The 17,552-nt window shown below is 40.2% G+C and overlaps 1 protein-coding gene across 1 annotated transcript in view; it reads left to right on the plus strand.

Moving 5' to 3' along the window:
- The first annotated feature begins 4,179 nt into the window (after window positions 1-4,179).
- cdh2 (cadherin 2, type 1, N-cadherin (neuronal)) overlaps window positions 4,180-17,552 on the plus strand; it is a 62,594-nt gene continuing 49,221 nt past the window's right edge. Inside the window, exons 1-2 of the mRNA XM_068339898.1 lie at window positions 4,180-4,431; window positions 6,064-6,172. Of these exons, the coding sequence (XP_068195999.1) occupies window positions 4,372-4,431; window positions 6,064-6,172 (169 nt within the window). The 5' untranslated portion in view covers window positions 4,180-4,371. The remainder of the gene's footprint in view (window positions 4,432-6,063; window positions 6,173-17,552) is intronic.

Here is a 17,552-nt window from a genome sequence, read left to right on the forward strand (position 1 = left end):
AAAACTATGTTATCACTCTCCCCACAGATGGCTCAGGCCAGAGAACATTTTAACCAAACTGCACAGTGACCTTGGTGGCGAATTTCTACTATGCTGGACATTTTTGATCACTGCAAATTCAGATACACCATATAGTGTCCCTGTGGTGTGTCAGATTGGTGGTTTGCATCATACAACTTGATACTATTTGATTGAATGCACCAGGTCCAAATTGGATTTCTTCTAACACCTCCTTCCTTCCCCACCCAGACAAGTACTGATGAAAGATAGGCACCTCTGCATCAATAAAAGAGAGAGGGCGTTTTGATCCCACTCTCAATTCAATTACATAAGATAAATATGACAATTTGTGCAAAACATGATATCAATTATCTCTAGGTCATTCAGTTTGATCTCGTTCCCAAATCAGAAAAGATGGAAACTTTTGAAAGCATGATTTTGTCCCACATTAAGCCACCAGGAGAAGCGGCTGAAGTACGGACATTCTTTTCATTTAACTTTTTAACTGCATTCATTTTCACCAAAGAGACAGTCTAATTGTTTTAAAACATGGATGATCAGGAGTGCTAATCAAGTGGGTGAAGTGGGTGAAGTGACATGAGACACTTATTACAAGAGAGCACTTTTAAAACTATTCTCTCTCTCTCTCTCTCTCTCTCTCTCTCTCTCTCTCTCTCTCTCTCTCTCTCTCTCTCTCTCATCTCCGTGTGTGTGTGTGTGTGTGTGTGTGTGTGTGTGTGTGTGTGTGTGTGTGTGTGTGTGTGTGTGTGTGTGTGTGTTGTGATTCTAAATAGGGTGTGCTTATTGTTTGTTTAGGATTAGAGCGAACTCTCAGAAGCAGATGATTTGATTTGTAGTAGGAGGGGAGCAGCATTCCTCCCATCCCTTACTCATAAACACCAGTAACTTGGAGAAAAACAGACTGCCCAGGAGGAGGTGAGCTGAAACTCAGCTGTAGTTTATTATTTGTAGATAGAATACATGTTTAATATAAAACTGAAAAATGTTTGTCAGAAGGCTACAATGTATTCCAGCTTCTAGCAATGAATGTAAGGGAATAATTCATTGAATATTTTAGTGGAGCATAAACTTCACATATGGACTTTAGGTATAAACAAAAATGAATGGAGACAATGCAAAATCTCAAATTCCTCTCTCCTGGAGTCATTTTAATCATTTTGTAAAGCAGTGAGTTTATTCAGGAAAGAGGAAGACCGAATACAGTGTGTCTGCAGGAGAGAAAGAAGGGGGAGAAATACAGAAGGAGGGAAATACACACATGCATGACCATGCAAACAGATTTAGCACTAAAGCATTAGCAATTAATAATCCTTGAGATCAAAAAGGCTGTAACCAGTAATTATCTAAGGGCAGAGTGATCAAAATCTCCCAATTAATGATCAATAGAGTGTACTCTCCATGCGGGCAAAGAGTCGTCTGCTGATTGAATCCTAATTTACTGATGTCACTTATATTTAAATGTATTTTTTTTTCTCTGATGCCAGATTAAAGTAAAAAACAAAACAAAATATATTCCTGTGCATACAATCCAGTTCATCATGATCAGACATGAAAAACAATCGGATGACTTCCCAATGCGTAAACCACTAATAATCCTAACTAGAAAGTATGATCAGACATTCATTCAGAGGTATTTGTATAATCATTTGACTTCTTGTGCATCGGTGTCAGACAGTCCTATTGTAATTGATTTGCGAGATAAACCTTGATCTTTAAAATTATTAAAACCAGTTGAAGACTAAAGGCTGCTGTGAGCTGATGTGGAACATTGTGTTCATTTAACTATTCAAGGTAATCAACTTTGTTTAATTTGTCACCCCCGCGCATATGAAACAAATAACGATCTTAAAAGTTTAAACATAACCTCTGAAATAAATCATGATCATTTTAGCAATTGAAGTAAGAACCTCTGAATCAGTTATTGTCCACTCTCATTTATTGATCCAGTAAGAACTTAAAAGAATCTGCCTACGTCATCCATTTCAATTGGGCTAATTCGTGGGAATTCCTATTTATATAACATTATTCATATTCTTTTTCAAAAAAATCATTTTCCCCACATATGTAATTTTAATGGAAATATGAGACAGTCCATGAAAAAAATCTAAAATTAACTAGCTTTGATCTATGGTCTTACACTGGCCTTCTCCCTTGTCTTTCTATCTTATCCGGTTCCTGAGTGAAAAAAAGTTTAAATTTGACCTTGACTTAGTTTTCTAAAGGTCAAGGTCATCATCTCAATTTCATCCCAACATACTGTGTGTCCAGGAGACCGGTGTAAAGGTAGCAATATAAAGCTGATGAGCCATACAATGAAGTTATAGAAAAGAGCAGTTGAAGGTAGAATGAATGCAAAAGTGAGCATTTGTGTGGAGCAGTATGGTTTCATGCCACAAAATAGTACTACAGTGCAGTATTTGCGTTGAGAATGTTGATAGAGAAGTACAGAGAAGGCCAGACGGAGCTGCATTGTGTTTTTGTAGATCTGGAGAAAGCTTATGACAGGGTGCCCAGAGAGGAACTGTGGTATTGTATGAAGAAGTCTGGAGTGGCAGAGAAGTATGTTAGAGCGGTGCAGGACATGTATGAGGACTGTAAGACAGTGGTGAGGTGTGCTGTAGGTGTGACAGAGGAGTTCAAGGTGGAGGTGGGACTGCATCAGGGATCAGCTCTGAGCCCCATCTTGTTCGCTATGGTGATGGACAGGCTGACAGACAAGGTTAGACAGGAATCTCCATGGACTATGATGTTTGCAGATGACATTGTGATCTTCAGTGAGAACAGGTAACAGGTGGAGGAGAAGCTAGAGAGGTGGAGGTTTGTCTTGGAAAGGAGAGGAATGAAGGTTAGCCGCATTAAGACAGAGTACATGTGTGTGAATGAGAGGGACCTAAGTGGAGGAGTGAGGTTACATGGAGAAGAGCTCAAGACGGTGGAGGATTTTAAGTACAGTACTCAGGGTCAACAGTCCAGAGCAATGGAGAGTGTGGAAAAGAGGTGAAGAAGACAGAGTCACTGAAGAAAAGACAGGAGACAGAGCTGGAGGTAGCAGAGATGAAGATGCTGAGGTTCTCTCTGGGAGTGACCAGTATGGATAGGATCAGGAATGAGTACATCGGAGGGACAGCACAAGTTAAAGGTTTTGAGATAAAGTCAGAGAGGCCAGACTGAGATGATTTGGACATGTCCAGAGGAGAGATAGTGAATATATTGGTAGTTTTGAACTCCCAGTCAGGAGGCCTAGAGGAAGACCAAAGAGGAGGTTTATGGATGTAGTGAAAGAGGACATGAAGGTAGTTGGTGTGAGAGAAGAGGATGTAGAAGACAGGGTTAGATGGAGGAAACTGATTCGCTGTGGCGACCCTTGAAGTGTAAAGCTGAAAGAGAACGCGGATGACCACCCTCCAATGTCTGGCTCTGCCCTCCTGAGTCTGGGTCCTGCCTGGAGTTTCTTCCTCAATGGAGGAATTTTCCCCCTCTGCTGTGTTTTATGTACAGTAGGAGGGGTCTGTTGGGTTTCTGTCTGTTAAAGCGCTTTGAAATGCATGATGTGATTAAACATTATATAAATAAAAAAATATATTTATATATAGTATATATACACAGTGTCCTGCCATCACTAGAATATACATGTTTTGCATACTTTATTTTTATCCACAGGCTTCCTGCAAAACGGCAAACACTTCAAACTCATGCCAGCTGATATTTTTTTTGCATCCCAGTTGATGTCCTATTAGAACAAATAAAGCTTCAAGGAGCTTTGATTGAATGAACGGCTTGAAAGCTTTATGAAGCTTCGTAAAGGAATTTATTTTATTTTTTTTTAACTTTACATTTCCTTTCTCCTCCGTAGTGGAAAGAAGTATTTTTTCCAACACTGATGGACTAAAAGTAGAAAACATGAACAAAAGACCGTCATGAACTTGGCACCATTAATCCAACGTCCAAGTGAACCAGGGATGGTGCAGGACGTCTAAAAACTGCGGGTTGTTGTCCTGGTGGTGAAGTTGTTAGTGCGACCAGTAGGGAGAGACAGTGAGATGGTCGGCTTATAGACAAGCGGCTGGGGCTGCTTTTGTTTTTGAGTTGGACTGGATGGGAGGGAGCAGCAGCCTCAGTACCAGGCACCGCTCTCCCTCTGAACTGACTGGTTAGACAGAGGAGGAGGCTGCTGCAAGCTGCCGCCGCCACCGCCGCTCCTGTCATTGTGTGAACGGATTTTTTTTATATTTTTTTTTTCCTCCACCGCGGCCGCACTTCAGCCATACGGATATTCTTTCTTATTTATTTTATTTTATTTTTTTTTACACGGATTCCGAACGGGAGCATTAAGTGTTTGCTGGCGTACCAATGTACTCACTACACGAGGGCAGCGGGTTGTTCCTGCTGGCGGTCTTTGCTGGATTGCAGGTAAAGGCAGTTCCCCGGTGGTTTTCTCGCTGAGTTACAACCGGACAGTTTTGGTGCTTGTTGCCCGGTAGCGATGATGTTTTGTTGAGTTACGAGTCCGATCGAGCTGCCAAGCAGCATAACCGGAACTACACATGGCATCCAGTTCGGGTAATAGTCCCCTGAACGCACCTCAAATTCATCACGAAGTGGGTCTGAAACGCGTAGCTAGCTGTTCATTTTATTGTGTCCTTACTTGTAAAAACTACTCAGTCAAGTTTAATTTAATTCTTGAAAAGAATTTGAAATTGCACTCTCGCAGCAAAATATAAAATATTCAAATATCTGGGTCTTTTTATTGTCTGGAAGTTGGGTAGTACTGACCCACATAAACCTATTTCTCATCTGATAGCGTTTAGTTTAGCGTTCGTGGTTTTTAAATTGCTGCGGCTTGTGTTTGTTTAACTCCGGTAAGAAGAAGAAAAAAAATGTTTCTTGCAGCAATTTAAGAGTAAAATCTGTCAGTACAGACAATGTGTATTCCAGTTAGGGGTTAATGATTGTTATCCGACCAACCGATGATATAAAAAAATGTGTTTATATGGGAATTAATGTCTTGATTGTGGTCAACATGTTGCTAACATTACATAAATGACAATAGAATGACAGCCACGCAGTCGGAATAATGGAGTTTAACAGAGGATAATTGCGTTCAAGGACCGGCGGACGTGTTAACACTCATTTGTGGAAACGTCCGTCCGGGTGGGTTTGCAGTAACGGACGAGAATTCCTGCTCTCCCCCCCCCATCCCCACCCCCACCACCACCACTGTCTGCAAGCATTTCCCATTTAAATTCCTCTGATTAAGAATGGCAAGTGGCACGGATACCCCACAATGCTCTTTTTCAGCGGGGCTCCTCTCGTTTTACATTCTTTTCAGAGTGCATGCGGTAAATAGGGCTGCTCGGTCCCAGGAGCTCAGTCAAAGCTGGGGGGGGGGGTTGTGTGTTATCTATTTTTTGATAGAGCATTTTCAATAGTTTGCTTTGTTAATTCTAATTGTTGATTGTCAAGTTTTTATTTATTTATTTATTTATTTTATTATTTATATGTGCATGTCTCCATCCTTAAGCCCATAATCTTTCATGCTGCCACACTAAAGACACAGTTTTCATTTTCAGAATGAGGGTGGAAAGCACCGTATTGATCGCTGTTGTAGCTGTGTGGTGTCTGTAGACAGCAGTAGTAGTTATATTTTTTTTCTAGACATTTACAAGTAAACGTTTATTCCCACTGCAATGATTTGTTAGCATTTATTTTTTTAATATTTCCTTGTTCCTCTACTTCAAAAGCAGAGTGTTTGCACAGAGTAGTCTGTTGATCACAGGGGCCAACTGAGAGAGTTGGTAGTAACCCTTCGCTGTGCCTGGGCCCCTCTGGGGGACAAATGGAGCTTGTTCTTGCCTAGCCATGCTTTCTGGCTAATGCTTAACCCTTTTGGCCTCATTATCCTAATTGCGGTCCCTGCTATAAAAACAACAGATGCTTTTGTACAACTGTAGGGGCTGCAGAACGTGACCAAGAGGTTTTTGCAGGCAACAAAGTGTAATTTGAAGGTTGATTTATGACTCATTGCCCCCCCCCCCCTCACAGATTGCAACAGAGGGCAGGGGCATCCTACCATGCAAGCCAGGCTTCTCTGAAGATGCATACAAGGTTGTGGTGCCAGATATCATAGAGGAAGGACAGCCTCTCTTCAGCGGTGAGTGTTGAAATTTTTCTAGTTCTAGTTCGGGCTGGATGCTTGTTATGTCTGCGTTGGTGTGTGTGTGTGTGTGTGTGTGTGTGTGTGTGTGTGTGTGTGTGTGTCTGTGTGTGTGTGTGTTGGCATGCCTATCAGTTGTGCGAGCTTGCCTCAATGTGTGACATATTTAAACAATTAGCTCCAGTGTTGTGCGGTATTGCAAGTCTTGTAGTTTGCCTTGTAAAAGCACAGAAATGTGGTTCAACTTTATATAGCTCCTACTCATTCTGCTTCCACGCTGTCTTTTCCAACAAAGCAGAGACAGACATTAGCAGATTCAACACCTGAACATACTGTATGTTGTGGCTCAACAATTAATGATATACACTTAAGTAAAGGCAGATTAAAAGTAGGGAGACTTTTGATTGCACTAGGCTGCTTTTAAATGCAGTGGATGAAAATCAATTAATGGAGATTTGAATACATATGTAAGCTTAATCACCAGATAGCTTAGCTACTAAACATTCAATGTATATTGCTACTGGTGCATTTACTCATTTCCAAATTAATTATTTCATGTGCCCTGGGTCTCACCCTTCACTGCAGATGTAAACCAACGCACGACTGCTTTCTCTGTTGTTTACTTTTGCTAAAAGGTTCCCACTGGAATAATAATAATGCAGTTTTTCATCCAATTGCAGTGTTCCAGTGCTTAGCCTACTCAATGGCAGGAATGACAGCTATTTAAGAATATTTCAAAATGTTTGCTACAGGAATTGTCCCTCTGTGTAAAACCCAATAATAGTATGCTTGTATTTTTTTCCTAATCTGTAACCTGCTGCAAACAAGAAAATGAAAAATAATGATTTTTTTTTTTCCTTAGAAGTCCATTACATTGCAATAGGAATGACCAATGCTCTCTTGTTGGAGTTAATATACTCGTAAAATGATGCACCTACTGCGAAACTGTGCACAGTCCTTTGGATGGTAATAAAAGCTGGAATATATCACCCATGTGCCATCAGACATGATAGAGCCTTGAGGTCATTCGGACCGGTAAACACTGTTGCTTGTGTTGGATTTCACAGTGTGTGCCTAAAACTTACACACTGCCGTTGGTGTGAGTCAGGGTGGGGTGGGGATAGCAATGACGAAAAACAAGGGAGAGGGAAAAGAGTGTTAAGTTGGGTGAATATGGCTTTCACTGAACTTTACCTCATGCACTAGTTTCCCTTTGATCCTGCAGTTGATGGATTTCTCTCTGTTGGCTTGTGGATGAGCCATGACCAAGGGTGGGGGGTAATCAGGTTCCCTTTTGTATGGCTCCTCCTTTTTACTACCCCCTCTCTTCTTTTCTCTACCAACCCCTCCCCCAGTGAGCTGTTGTTCTGTTGAGATTTCCTTGACCAAGAGGGGCACTCCACTGTCATTGTAATGCAGCAGGGCTCAACAGCATGGGCTGATGTTAATGAAATGACATTCTTTAATGAAAAACTCCTGGGGTTTGTTTGGACCGATGAATCCCTCCCAAATGTGGAAACGAAAGTCTTCAACTTTAACCACGGATTTCTGGTATATTTTTGTCACTTAAAGATTTTTCTTTTTTTCCGAGTTGGTGCATTTAGAACTACAGTGTGCATTTGCGCATCAATGCTCGCGACCTAACCTCATCATGGATTTTTGGTAGGCAGTCACGTTCTACCGTACGCACATTATATTGGCTGATGGCATCCGGAAGTATGCTATGTTCCATAAGACACAAAAGTGCTTTAAACAGTCGATAAGTGTGTGGGAAAATGTAATACAGGTAGAAGGTAGTTTAATATCAGTATGGGAAGGATTCATAAACGTTTAAATTACCGTAAATAATAAGATAAATAATTTGTCGTCCGATCGCGGAATTCGTTAATCGCATGTGGCTCCTGGAATGCATTAACCACGAGGAACGAGGGCACACTGTACATTTAGGACTACTGAAAATGTAATTTCGCAAATTTCATTAAGTTTTCTCTATAATTTTCTATGTAAAACATCTGTATCTCTTGTAATTGACTCTGATAATGCTAATGCTGCCATTACAATGGAAATGTCCCCACTGTGGAACTAATAAAAGAATATCTTATCTTACATGTTCCAAGCAAAGGAACTTATAACGTGAGTTAAGTTACTGAAACCTGTTCTGATGATGGCAATATGCAAAAAGTTAACATTTTATGTTTTTTTTTACATTTTTTAAATTTATTTGTTTGTAGGCAGGTCATCACGAGTAACATTTGAATATAGGTCAATGTTACACTACCAGTTCTTTGAGTGAGGTGTTAATGACATTGAGGTGTCGGTGATAGCAGCTCTCTGCTCGTATTGTGTTACTTTAGACTCAAGTGTGTGCAAAAAAAGCACACATGTGGTGAGCTGATACCTTTGTCCCAACAGTCTCCTTTTTGTTAGTGTGTTAAAGAATACACAACCTGATGTAAATCCTGGAAATGGCAGTTCGCATGGAAATGGTTTTGTAACTTCTGAATTGAGGACTTCCTGTGGATTTGTTGATGGCCAAACAGTTGTTTATTTATTGGGTTCAGTCACATACCTAGGCATTAACTAGTCTTCAACAGTTAGATGGCCGGGTTGATGCCCCATTGATTTTCAATAGATTTTGTGAAATTGCATTAATTTAAATTTGTTTGGCAGGAAGGACAAGTTTTGTTCTTCAAGAACTCCTCTCCAATGATCCATTAAAGGTGTGGGGGTTATGCTCATTGTTTGCAGATTTCAAACCAAATTAAACTTGGCAGGCTAACGAACACAAACTCCTGCAGCCTGTGTGACTTAAAATATTTGGTTTAGCAGCCTAAACCTGGAAATTAATCATGAAACCATACATACACGAGCAGACACAGCCTTTAAACATTGCTCTGTTTTGTCTTATCTTGTTAAGATGCTTGATGAAATGACTTGCTTTATGAAATTCCATTTAATTTTAGGTAGACTGCAGGTGGTTTGCCCCTGGGTGTCTAATGCAGTTCTGGCAGCCTTGGAGAGCTAACAAATATTGTACATGTTTTTTCCCAAATGAGACTTTTAAAGCAGCCTCACAAAATGACTCATTCGAAATATTATTCAGCAGAGGTTTCCCTCCCTAAAAACTGGGTTAATGAAAAGCCCAAAAGCCTAATTGAGTTTAATACAACCTCTTACACTTGGGCGCTGCCATCTCTACCCCTAACCATCTATTCAGCTTTCATTTCCTTTCTTGCTACGGCACAACCCTGTGTTTTTCTACCTTTCCTTGACAATTATGTAAGTTCTAAATGAAAGAGAAGTGCGGCTGTAGTCTACTTTATCCTCAGTTCAAGTGCTTGGAAATTGTGAGCCTGTCCAGAGGGTTCAGTGAGGCAGATGCAAAAATGAGTACAAGTGATTGAACCAATTAATGCCATCATTAGTAATGAGTGCGTGAGTTGTTCATATATACATCATGGGGTTTTCAGTTAAGAAGTCATTAAGTATAATTACCTGTCTTTGCTGTGTTTGCTTGAAACATACCCTTTAACCAAAATTTCACCCTTTTGACAAGAAAAACAATGTATTAACAAAATCCTGAACATTGCAATGTTGTTCCAGATCTCTGAGCCCAATCCAGATACTGGTGGCCTTGGATACAGCTGGGATTGCTCAGATGTATTTAATGGGCCCCAGTGTTTGGCGAGACGTGACCCCATTCGCCCACTCCTGTAAACATGGCCAAGTGCTCAGCAACATGTTTTTTTTCCCATCCGAAAATTTGAGTTGGGGGGGGGGGGTGTTCCCCGGTGATTTATAGATGAATGAAAGAACAGCCTAAGAGGTCATGACCCATCACCTGGGAGGCTGCTAATATACTGCACCCCTACCTGATGTTATTATAACCTATGGAGTTACTGGGAGAAGCATATTTGAAAAAGGTTTTAGGATGTCTGCCTAAAAAAACTGTGTTTTTCATCCCACAGTATGATAGAGAATATGGAATTATAAAGGCCTTTGTGGTTTGGTTCAAATAGTGTTGTGTTGTTCTATTGTTTATTTAAATATTCACTATAGGTTGATGACTGCTTTGAAGAACACCCTGGATCAGAATACCAGCTGAAGCCCACAGTGTCTGAAAGAGCATTTGCTGTTTAGATCATACTTTTGAGGTGTATGGGGTCTGAATTTATGTCTGCAGCAGTTCTGAATAATTCAACAGCCAAAAAAGACTTTCTTAATATTCAGAACTCTGTTCAGGATTGGCTCCTTGAGTAGAGAGGAGCCATCACACAGCAAATGAGAAAAATGAAAAGCCACATGAGACCCTGTGAAGCTCTCCCTTTCTAATTGTACAGCACTGCTGCTTGTTTCACACGTCTTTGTCATTCTGGTGCTTCAAAAACAACTGCTCCTCTGGAGTTTCAAACTCCAGCTTTGTTCATGTTTAGAGGCTGTAGCAGCAGTTTCACAGTTTGTTTGGAAGAGTATCTGACTGCCCCCACTTTTTTTTCTGGAAGGGTGGATCATTAAGTCCAGGGTCTTTGGTCATAGTGATCAATATGATGTAATGGAGGCTGTGTTCCAAAGTCCCAGCTAAAAGATCACTGTCTTGTTGGGGTTGAATTCGTGAGAATCGTTTTTGTTATCAGCCTGCATACATTTGCATCTCGCATCGCTGTCCCTACTTACTTTTGGATGCCATGCTCTAGATAAATCATAAAATATTGTAAAAATCACCTTACACTGTTAGTGTATTAAAGCAAATGCCCCCATCTACAGCTAATTTGTTTGTGCTCTGCTGACCTGCTGGGTGGCAAGACAGGATAGAGCATATTTTATTTATACCTGACCTTTTTAGGCTACACATTCTTGACCGAGCCAGTCAGGCAGTCTGAAAATAATTTCCTACGTACTTGAAGGTGGGCAGGTACTTGAAAAATGCCTAAATGTAGATAAAAACATTTTGTAGAGGCTGACACTATCCATGTGGCTTCTCATCGCCCTGTTCATATCATCCTGATCAACTGCAGACCCTGGCCTTTGCTATTGGCACCTAACTGCATGTGACATTGGGCAGTAGGTAAGGTGTCGCTGTCTTGTGCATACGGCTATGGGGAATTTGTCCTTGCCTTGTAATTAACTTTGTGTGGAGGCAGCTCCTGGTAGCATAGATTTCCAGAACTAGCTGTTGGTGAATGGTAATTCACCTAGCTGACCGCTGTCAATGACAGATTTGACCAGGAATGAGCAGTCACATGTTGTGCAAGCTGATTGTGTTGAATGGACTTTCATTTGTTTACTTCAAGGTTGCATCTAAGGACTTTTGCTAAATAAAAATGCCATGTCTGTCATGATCTACCAGCAATGGATACATATCTGAATGGCAAACCCTTTACTGTGTCACTTCCTTGCAGTCATGTGAAGGTTAAAAGGCTTTTATGTTATGTTGTACCAGATCACACCTGGGTCCCTCCATCTGTGATGCCGTATAACAAAGGTTCAAAATCAATACGAGTGCTTCCATTTAAGAAGCTCTCAAAAGCAAAAAGATTTACTTGCACTTTTAAACAACCCTCTGCTGTTGGCATTGAATGTGAGAGAGCTGGGATCAAGTTAAGTGATTGCATAGCTGACACACTAGTTGTGATGTTTTATCTAATGTGAAGAACACAGAGTGCATAAGTTGACCCCACTGTTTAATGAGGCCATGTATAAATAGCTGTATTGACCTGACTTTCTGCATATATTCCTCCTTATATCTAGGCTCGTGTTGTTTTTCACAAGTGAAATGCTAGCAGCAGTGTGGAAGAGAACATGCCAGCTTGCACCTAGAAGACAATATATCAGCACTATAGAGTCAGTCGTTTACTTTTCCAGGGAGTGATTTGTTTCCTCTTTTTGCTGGTAGCACACAACTCCATAACTCTTTCACAACTCCTGTCTCTACAAAGAAACTTTTGTTTGCAGCGTTGCTCCAGCTTTTAACTTTGTAACAGCACTGTTTTTTTCCCCTCAGTTTTTCTTTCTGCCTTGCTTATTTGGTGGACCTAATAACGAATGAATGGACGAACACACAAACACTGACAATTACCATACATCACTGTTTTTAAGCGAGATGTAACGATAGAGAAATCTGAAGCAGAGACATAGGCTGATGCTTCCCCTTTTATCCATCTTTCTGTCATTCATTACTCCCTTCCCTCGATCAGATGGAAGCCGCAAGTTGGAGTACAGTGTGCCCTCGTACTTTGCGGTTAATGCGTTCCAGGAAGCACACACGAATCAGCACTTGAGATTGCGATCTATTCATCTTATTATTTACGGTTATTTAAACGTTTATGAACCCTCCCCATACTGATATTAAACCACCTTCTATCTGTATTACCTTTTCCCACACTCTTATCAACTGTTTAAAGCACTTTTTTGTCTCACGAAAGTCCGAGACTGACGGAACAGAGTGCACATCCAGATGCACATACGGAATCATGTGACTGCCTACCAAAAATCTGTGACGAAGTGGAGTCGCAAGCGTTGATGCGCGAATGCAGGAAGGCGCACTGTACTTCGATTCCATGAGGTTCATTGAGTGATATTGACTTAATTGAATACCACAAAGAGATAACAGCAGCATCTAGTCCTTGACTGTACAGCTGACTTTGTTTCTTGGCAGTGACCTTTTTTTACTTCATAATTTATATTGTGGATGATCTGTACATTTATTTCTTTAATTTTCTCTGTGCTTTTACTTGGTGTGTCAGTGGAGAGATGGGATATAAAAACTGTCCAATTCTCTATCGATTGTAGCCTGCCTCATGATTGGTTGCTGGGAAGTCTTCCCCCTCTGCACCACAGATTGTTGGCTCACCAAAAGAGCATATGTAGCGCACCATATTGCTTGTCTCAAGTGATCTACGTCACCAGGCTGTGCTGACACCAGGGCCTGCGATCACCATACAGATACTATGATTGACCTGCAGCATTTTCTTGCCTCCATTTGAACTCGCCTTACAGCGGTGAGAAACGTATCGTTCCGCAGCCTGCACTGTCTGAGTTTATATTATCTGTCGATTTTTACTGAGGCATTAAAGAGCATGCAGCATGTTGCCATTTTATTTCCTGTAGCACTGCCTGCTCAGCAGGACTGGTGCTGGAGGGAGTTAGTCTTACTAAAGGGTGTAGCTGCTGCTACAAGATAACTTTCTGCTAATTTCTCTGAGCAAATTAAGTGTAGCTTGCATAAAGTAACATCGTGTGTATGGTGGAAATAAGCAGCAGTGTGTTGACTGAGGCAAATTCATATTACACAAGTTTGGATTTGATTAGAATTTTTTGTGGTGTGAATTGCTTTCTTCTTAAAGTTGCAAACTCAGTGAATAAATTACTATTCTATTAATTCTAAATTAAACTAAATTCTTAATCTACATCCACGTTGTCTATTTCAAGCATCAGCAAGTCTCCAAACTTTGCAACAGGCTCTATGCTATGCTATATCAGTGTACGTTTTCATTTATCCAAATCATGGTTATCCAAAGCTGTATAAACAGCTTTTGATATGCTAAGCTATGCTCTACTCTACTCTACTATACTATACTATACTCTGCTGTAATATACAGTATTCCCTCGCTTATTTGCGCTTCAAGATGTGCAGCCTCACTACATAACAGATTTTTAAATTGATATATGGAGTGGTATGAAAAAGTCTGAGCACCCCTGATAATTTTCCTTTATAAATCACTGGTGGTTTGGATCAACAATTTCAGTTAAATATATCATATAGCAGATGAACACAGTGGTGTTTGAGAAGTGAGTTTATAGGATTTACAAAAACAGTGCAATAATTATTTAAACAAAAGTAGGCAGGTGCATTGATTTGGACACCCCAACACAGAAATTACTGTACAGTATTTAGTAGAGCCTGTTTTTGCAAAACTAACAGCCTCTAAATAGTTTTATAGCTTCCACTGAGGGTCTGGATTTTGGTTGGTTATTTTTGACTATTTGTCTTCACAACACCTCTCCAGTTCGGTTGCTAGCATGGTCAGCCAATTGTCATGGACAATGAGAGATTGTGGATAACACGGGAGCTAAGCTGACGCAAACTAATGAAACATGGGATTTTACCAGTAAGAATAAGTTTTTCTTGTTCTTACCGGTCATTGCCACACACTGCTTGCGTAGCAGGACCACGACCCCCCCCCCCCCACACACACACACACACGCAGACACACCTGACTGGAGCGGGCCTAACTAGTTATCCAAATGCTAGCTGACTTTAACAGTTTGTGAGGAACTTTCAGTGTGTAGCTCTGAGCCAAATAAGCTAAATGCTCACCTTCATCCCACCTACCTTCCATCTGATTCCAGCAGAGAGATACACAATCTTTAATCGGTGTGGTGTTATCCCTTCACTCTCCCACTAAGTATTCTGAGCATGGTGACCTTTGTAGAAGATAAGCTTCCTTAGATTGACTTGAAGAGTTAGGAATAACTGCCCCAACCATTAATTTATGGTGTTGCTAACCATACGACGGCTATGAGCCAAGGTTATTGACCTTTCACGCCAGTCAGTCGTGATAAAGGGAGCTGTACCCATGAGGAAAAAGGATGGGCTTATTAAAAAGCTCTCCTTTGAATCAAACCTAGGGGCAACTTAATCCTCCAGTTTTCCCTTTCATTTAAATCATTACTTCTTTACACTCTTTGACCAATTGTCTTCTGCCTAGCTAGAAATTGAGAATATGGCAGACATGCAGCGGAACTTAAAAAAATTATCATAAAGCTTCCTTCAATGCGTCTGGGAGAAGATGCGGTGCGTGAAAGACTAACACTTCGTGTACAAAACCCATTATAAAAGCATATCTTGAACTGAACTGAATTCATTATTGTCAACTGAAAAATTCTGTAAAATCAACCAATTTCTTGACGAAGTTAATTTCAACTTATGACACAATGTTAAATTCATTCACAATTTTTTTTCATTTTGAGTGTGCAATTGTGATTTACATATTCTTTTGTAAATTTAAGAGAAGCAGAAAAGCTAGACAAGAAGGAACCCACTGTAATAAAGTGAAACACACAAAGAATTGTTGTCTGGGCTGCACAGAAACAGAGCTGTGGACCGAGAAGATTGAGCACGTGTTATTTTTGTCCAGTTCTCTCCAGTCTGCAAAACCTGTTGGGAGGCAAGGGAGGCATGCATTTGGATTGGATTAACATGTCTTGATTTTATTTTTCCAACCCCACTACCTGCGTTTATAATCAGACCTGGATCCTTATGGAGTACAACTAAAACCATTTTTATTGACTCGGGAGGAGCATATCTCTGTCTGATGTGTTGTTTGTTCATAGGACCGAAATCTCATCCTGCTGGAAATGAGCAATATATGAAAACAGAGACTTGCACCACAAATGTTTTTTTGTTATTAGAGGGCATCACAGTCGAAGTCTAACTTTTTAATATTGTACATTTGTTTTGTTCATATGTACACCTCAAATACTTCAGGTTGGCTTCACTCCGAAATCAATAAGACAGCAAGAACTATGACAAAAACAAGGCTGATCTCATTGATAATTCTAATTTATAGGAACCTGTCTCAAGTGTTTGTTTCTATGTAATGAGTCAATAAAAGAAGAACAGAAAACTGAAGTATTTTCTTTGAAATTGTGAAGACATTCTCTAGTCACATGGCATCAAAACAATCTTCGTACTCTTTGATCCGCAGAAACGATGTTGTGCACATGCTGAAGGGCTAGCTGGTGGAGTAACTTGTGCAAAGTTGTGGCTGCGTTGTCATCCTTCAAGTAGATTTCCCATTGCCTGTTAAGGCGACATTTAAGCGACTTTTCATCGACATTTCATCAGTTTATCATTCTCATGTAAACTGATTGCCAAAACACACCAAAAGGGTTCTTATTTGGGGCAATGGCACTTTATAGACTCCTTGTTTTAATGACCTTTATTTTATTAAAAACTTTGTTGCATACTTTGGACACACAGATGAGACCTATACTTCCAGATGCTGGTTTTGCGCTGGTTTTGCTCCCATTACAGGTCGTTTTGTGGACGTGGACAAAATGCTGCACTTAAGAACCGAGTGCTTTCCTTCATGGTACTAAAGATGATGGACAAAACGACACCTTTGGTTGTTTTACCAATCAAAGCAAGCTGAAAAGGCCCTTTATGAAGCTAGTGACGGCTCCATTTCTGGTCTGCGCAAGTGTTAATGTGGTGATAGATGTTATTAATGGATAATGGCATGGATTCCATTTAATCTGTTTATACTCGTCTTGCTTTGATGCAGTGCATAACTCAAAATCCCTGTCAGCTGTTGATAAATCTGTCAAACAAAATTTTTAGTGTGAACAACATGGAGGCTCCATGTCGTCCGTTAATCATTAGAGCGTTAGAATTCTTTCTTCTGTATGAAGGAAGAGCTTTTCTACATTAATCCCAGAACATGCTGAAACGTTTTTAGTGACAGAAATGTGAGGGAAAACATTTTGACAGATTTTTCATTTAACTCGGCTAATAAATATATGAAGGAATCCTCACACCCTTCAATAAAGAATGTCAGTCCTAAATAAAGTATGGGCTGCCGAGAACATAAACCATCAGGTTATCCTATTATTGCGTCTGTATTTATTTGTTTGTTTAGAGCGACCTCTTCCACCACACAGACACGCACACAAACACACAGTTGGACTCCAAAGTTATTGGACAAATAACTTAAAAAAACGACTGCAATGAACTTGTTTCCTTTCTGTTTTACCAAGAATGTGTTGTCCGGGTGAGCAGAGGTCAAAAGACACAAACTGTGCATTGTTTTGCACTTAGACTTTAACTTTGCAGAGTCCCTATTGTGGTTCACAATGTTTTTGGGTTGGTTTTTTTTTACACTTTGAACGATTGGTTTTAGGTAATAGAAAGATATTTATTCAAGAGCTGTAATGCTTTTTTTTTTTACCTCTCAACTGCAAAAGTAGTTGCACCTTCTTGTCTAAAGAATAAACTAAAGTTGCATTTGTGTCTTTTCCTTGACATGAAACAATCTAAAGATGAATGATTCATGACACCCAGGAGGTTAAATGTGTGGAACTGATCTGCGGCTTTCCTTTAATGGATATTTCATAATACAAGATGAAATACAATAAAATCCACTTTTCTTTTTGAAACTTGAAACCTTAGATATAGTGCATGCGAACATGCTACGCTGCATTTTTATGACGTAAGACTTGAATATTACTGGTTATTCATAGCACTGAATCCTTGGCCCAGGAACTAAAGAACAATGACTGGATTTGATATCCTGAGCTTTCCGTTATATTTGTGGTTCTTAACATATTTTATGTCAACTGACAAGTCCCTTTCATATGATTTTACCCCAGGGCCCCA

This window comes from Antennarius striatus, chromosome 18 (genome assembly GCF_040054535.1).
Source record: "Antennarius striatus isolate MH-2024 chromosome 18, ASM4005453v1, whole genome shotgun sequence".
Taxonomy (NCBI): Eukaryota; Metazoa; Chordata; class Actinopteri; order Lophiiformes; family Antennariidae; genus Antennarius; species Antennarius striatus.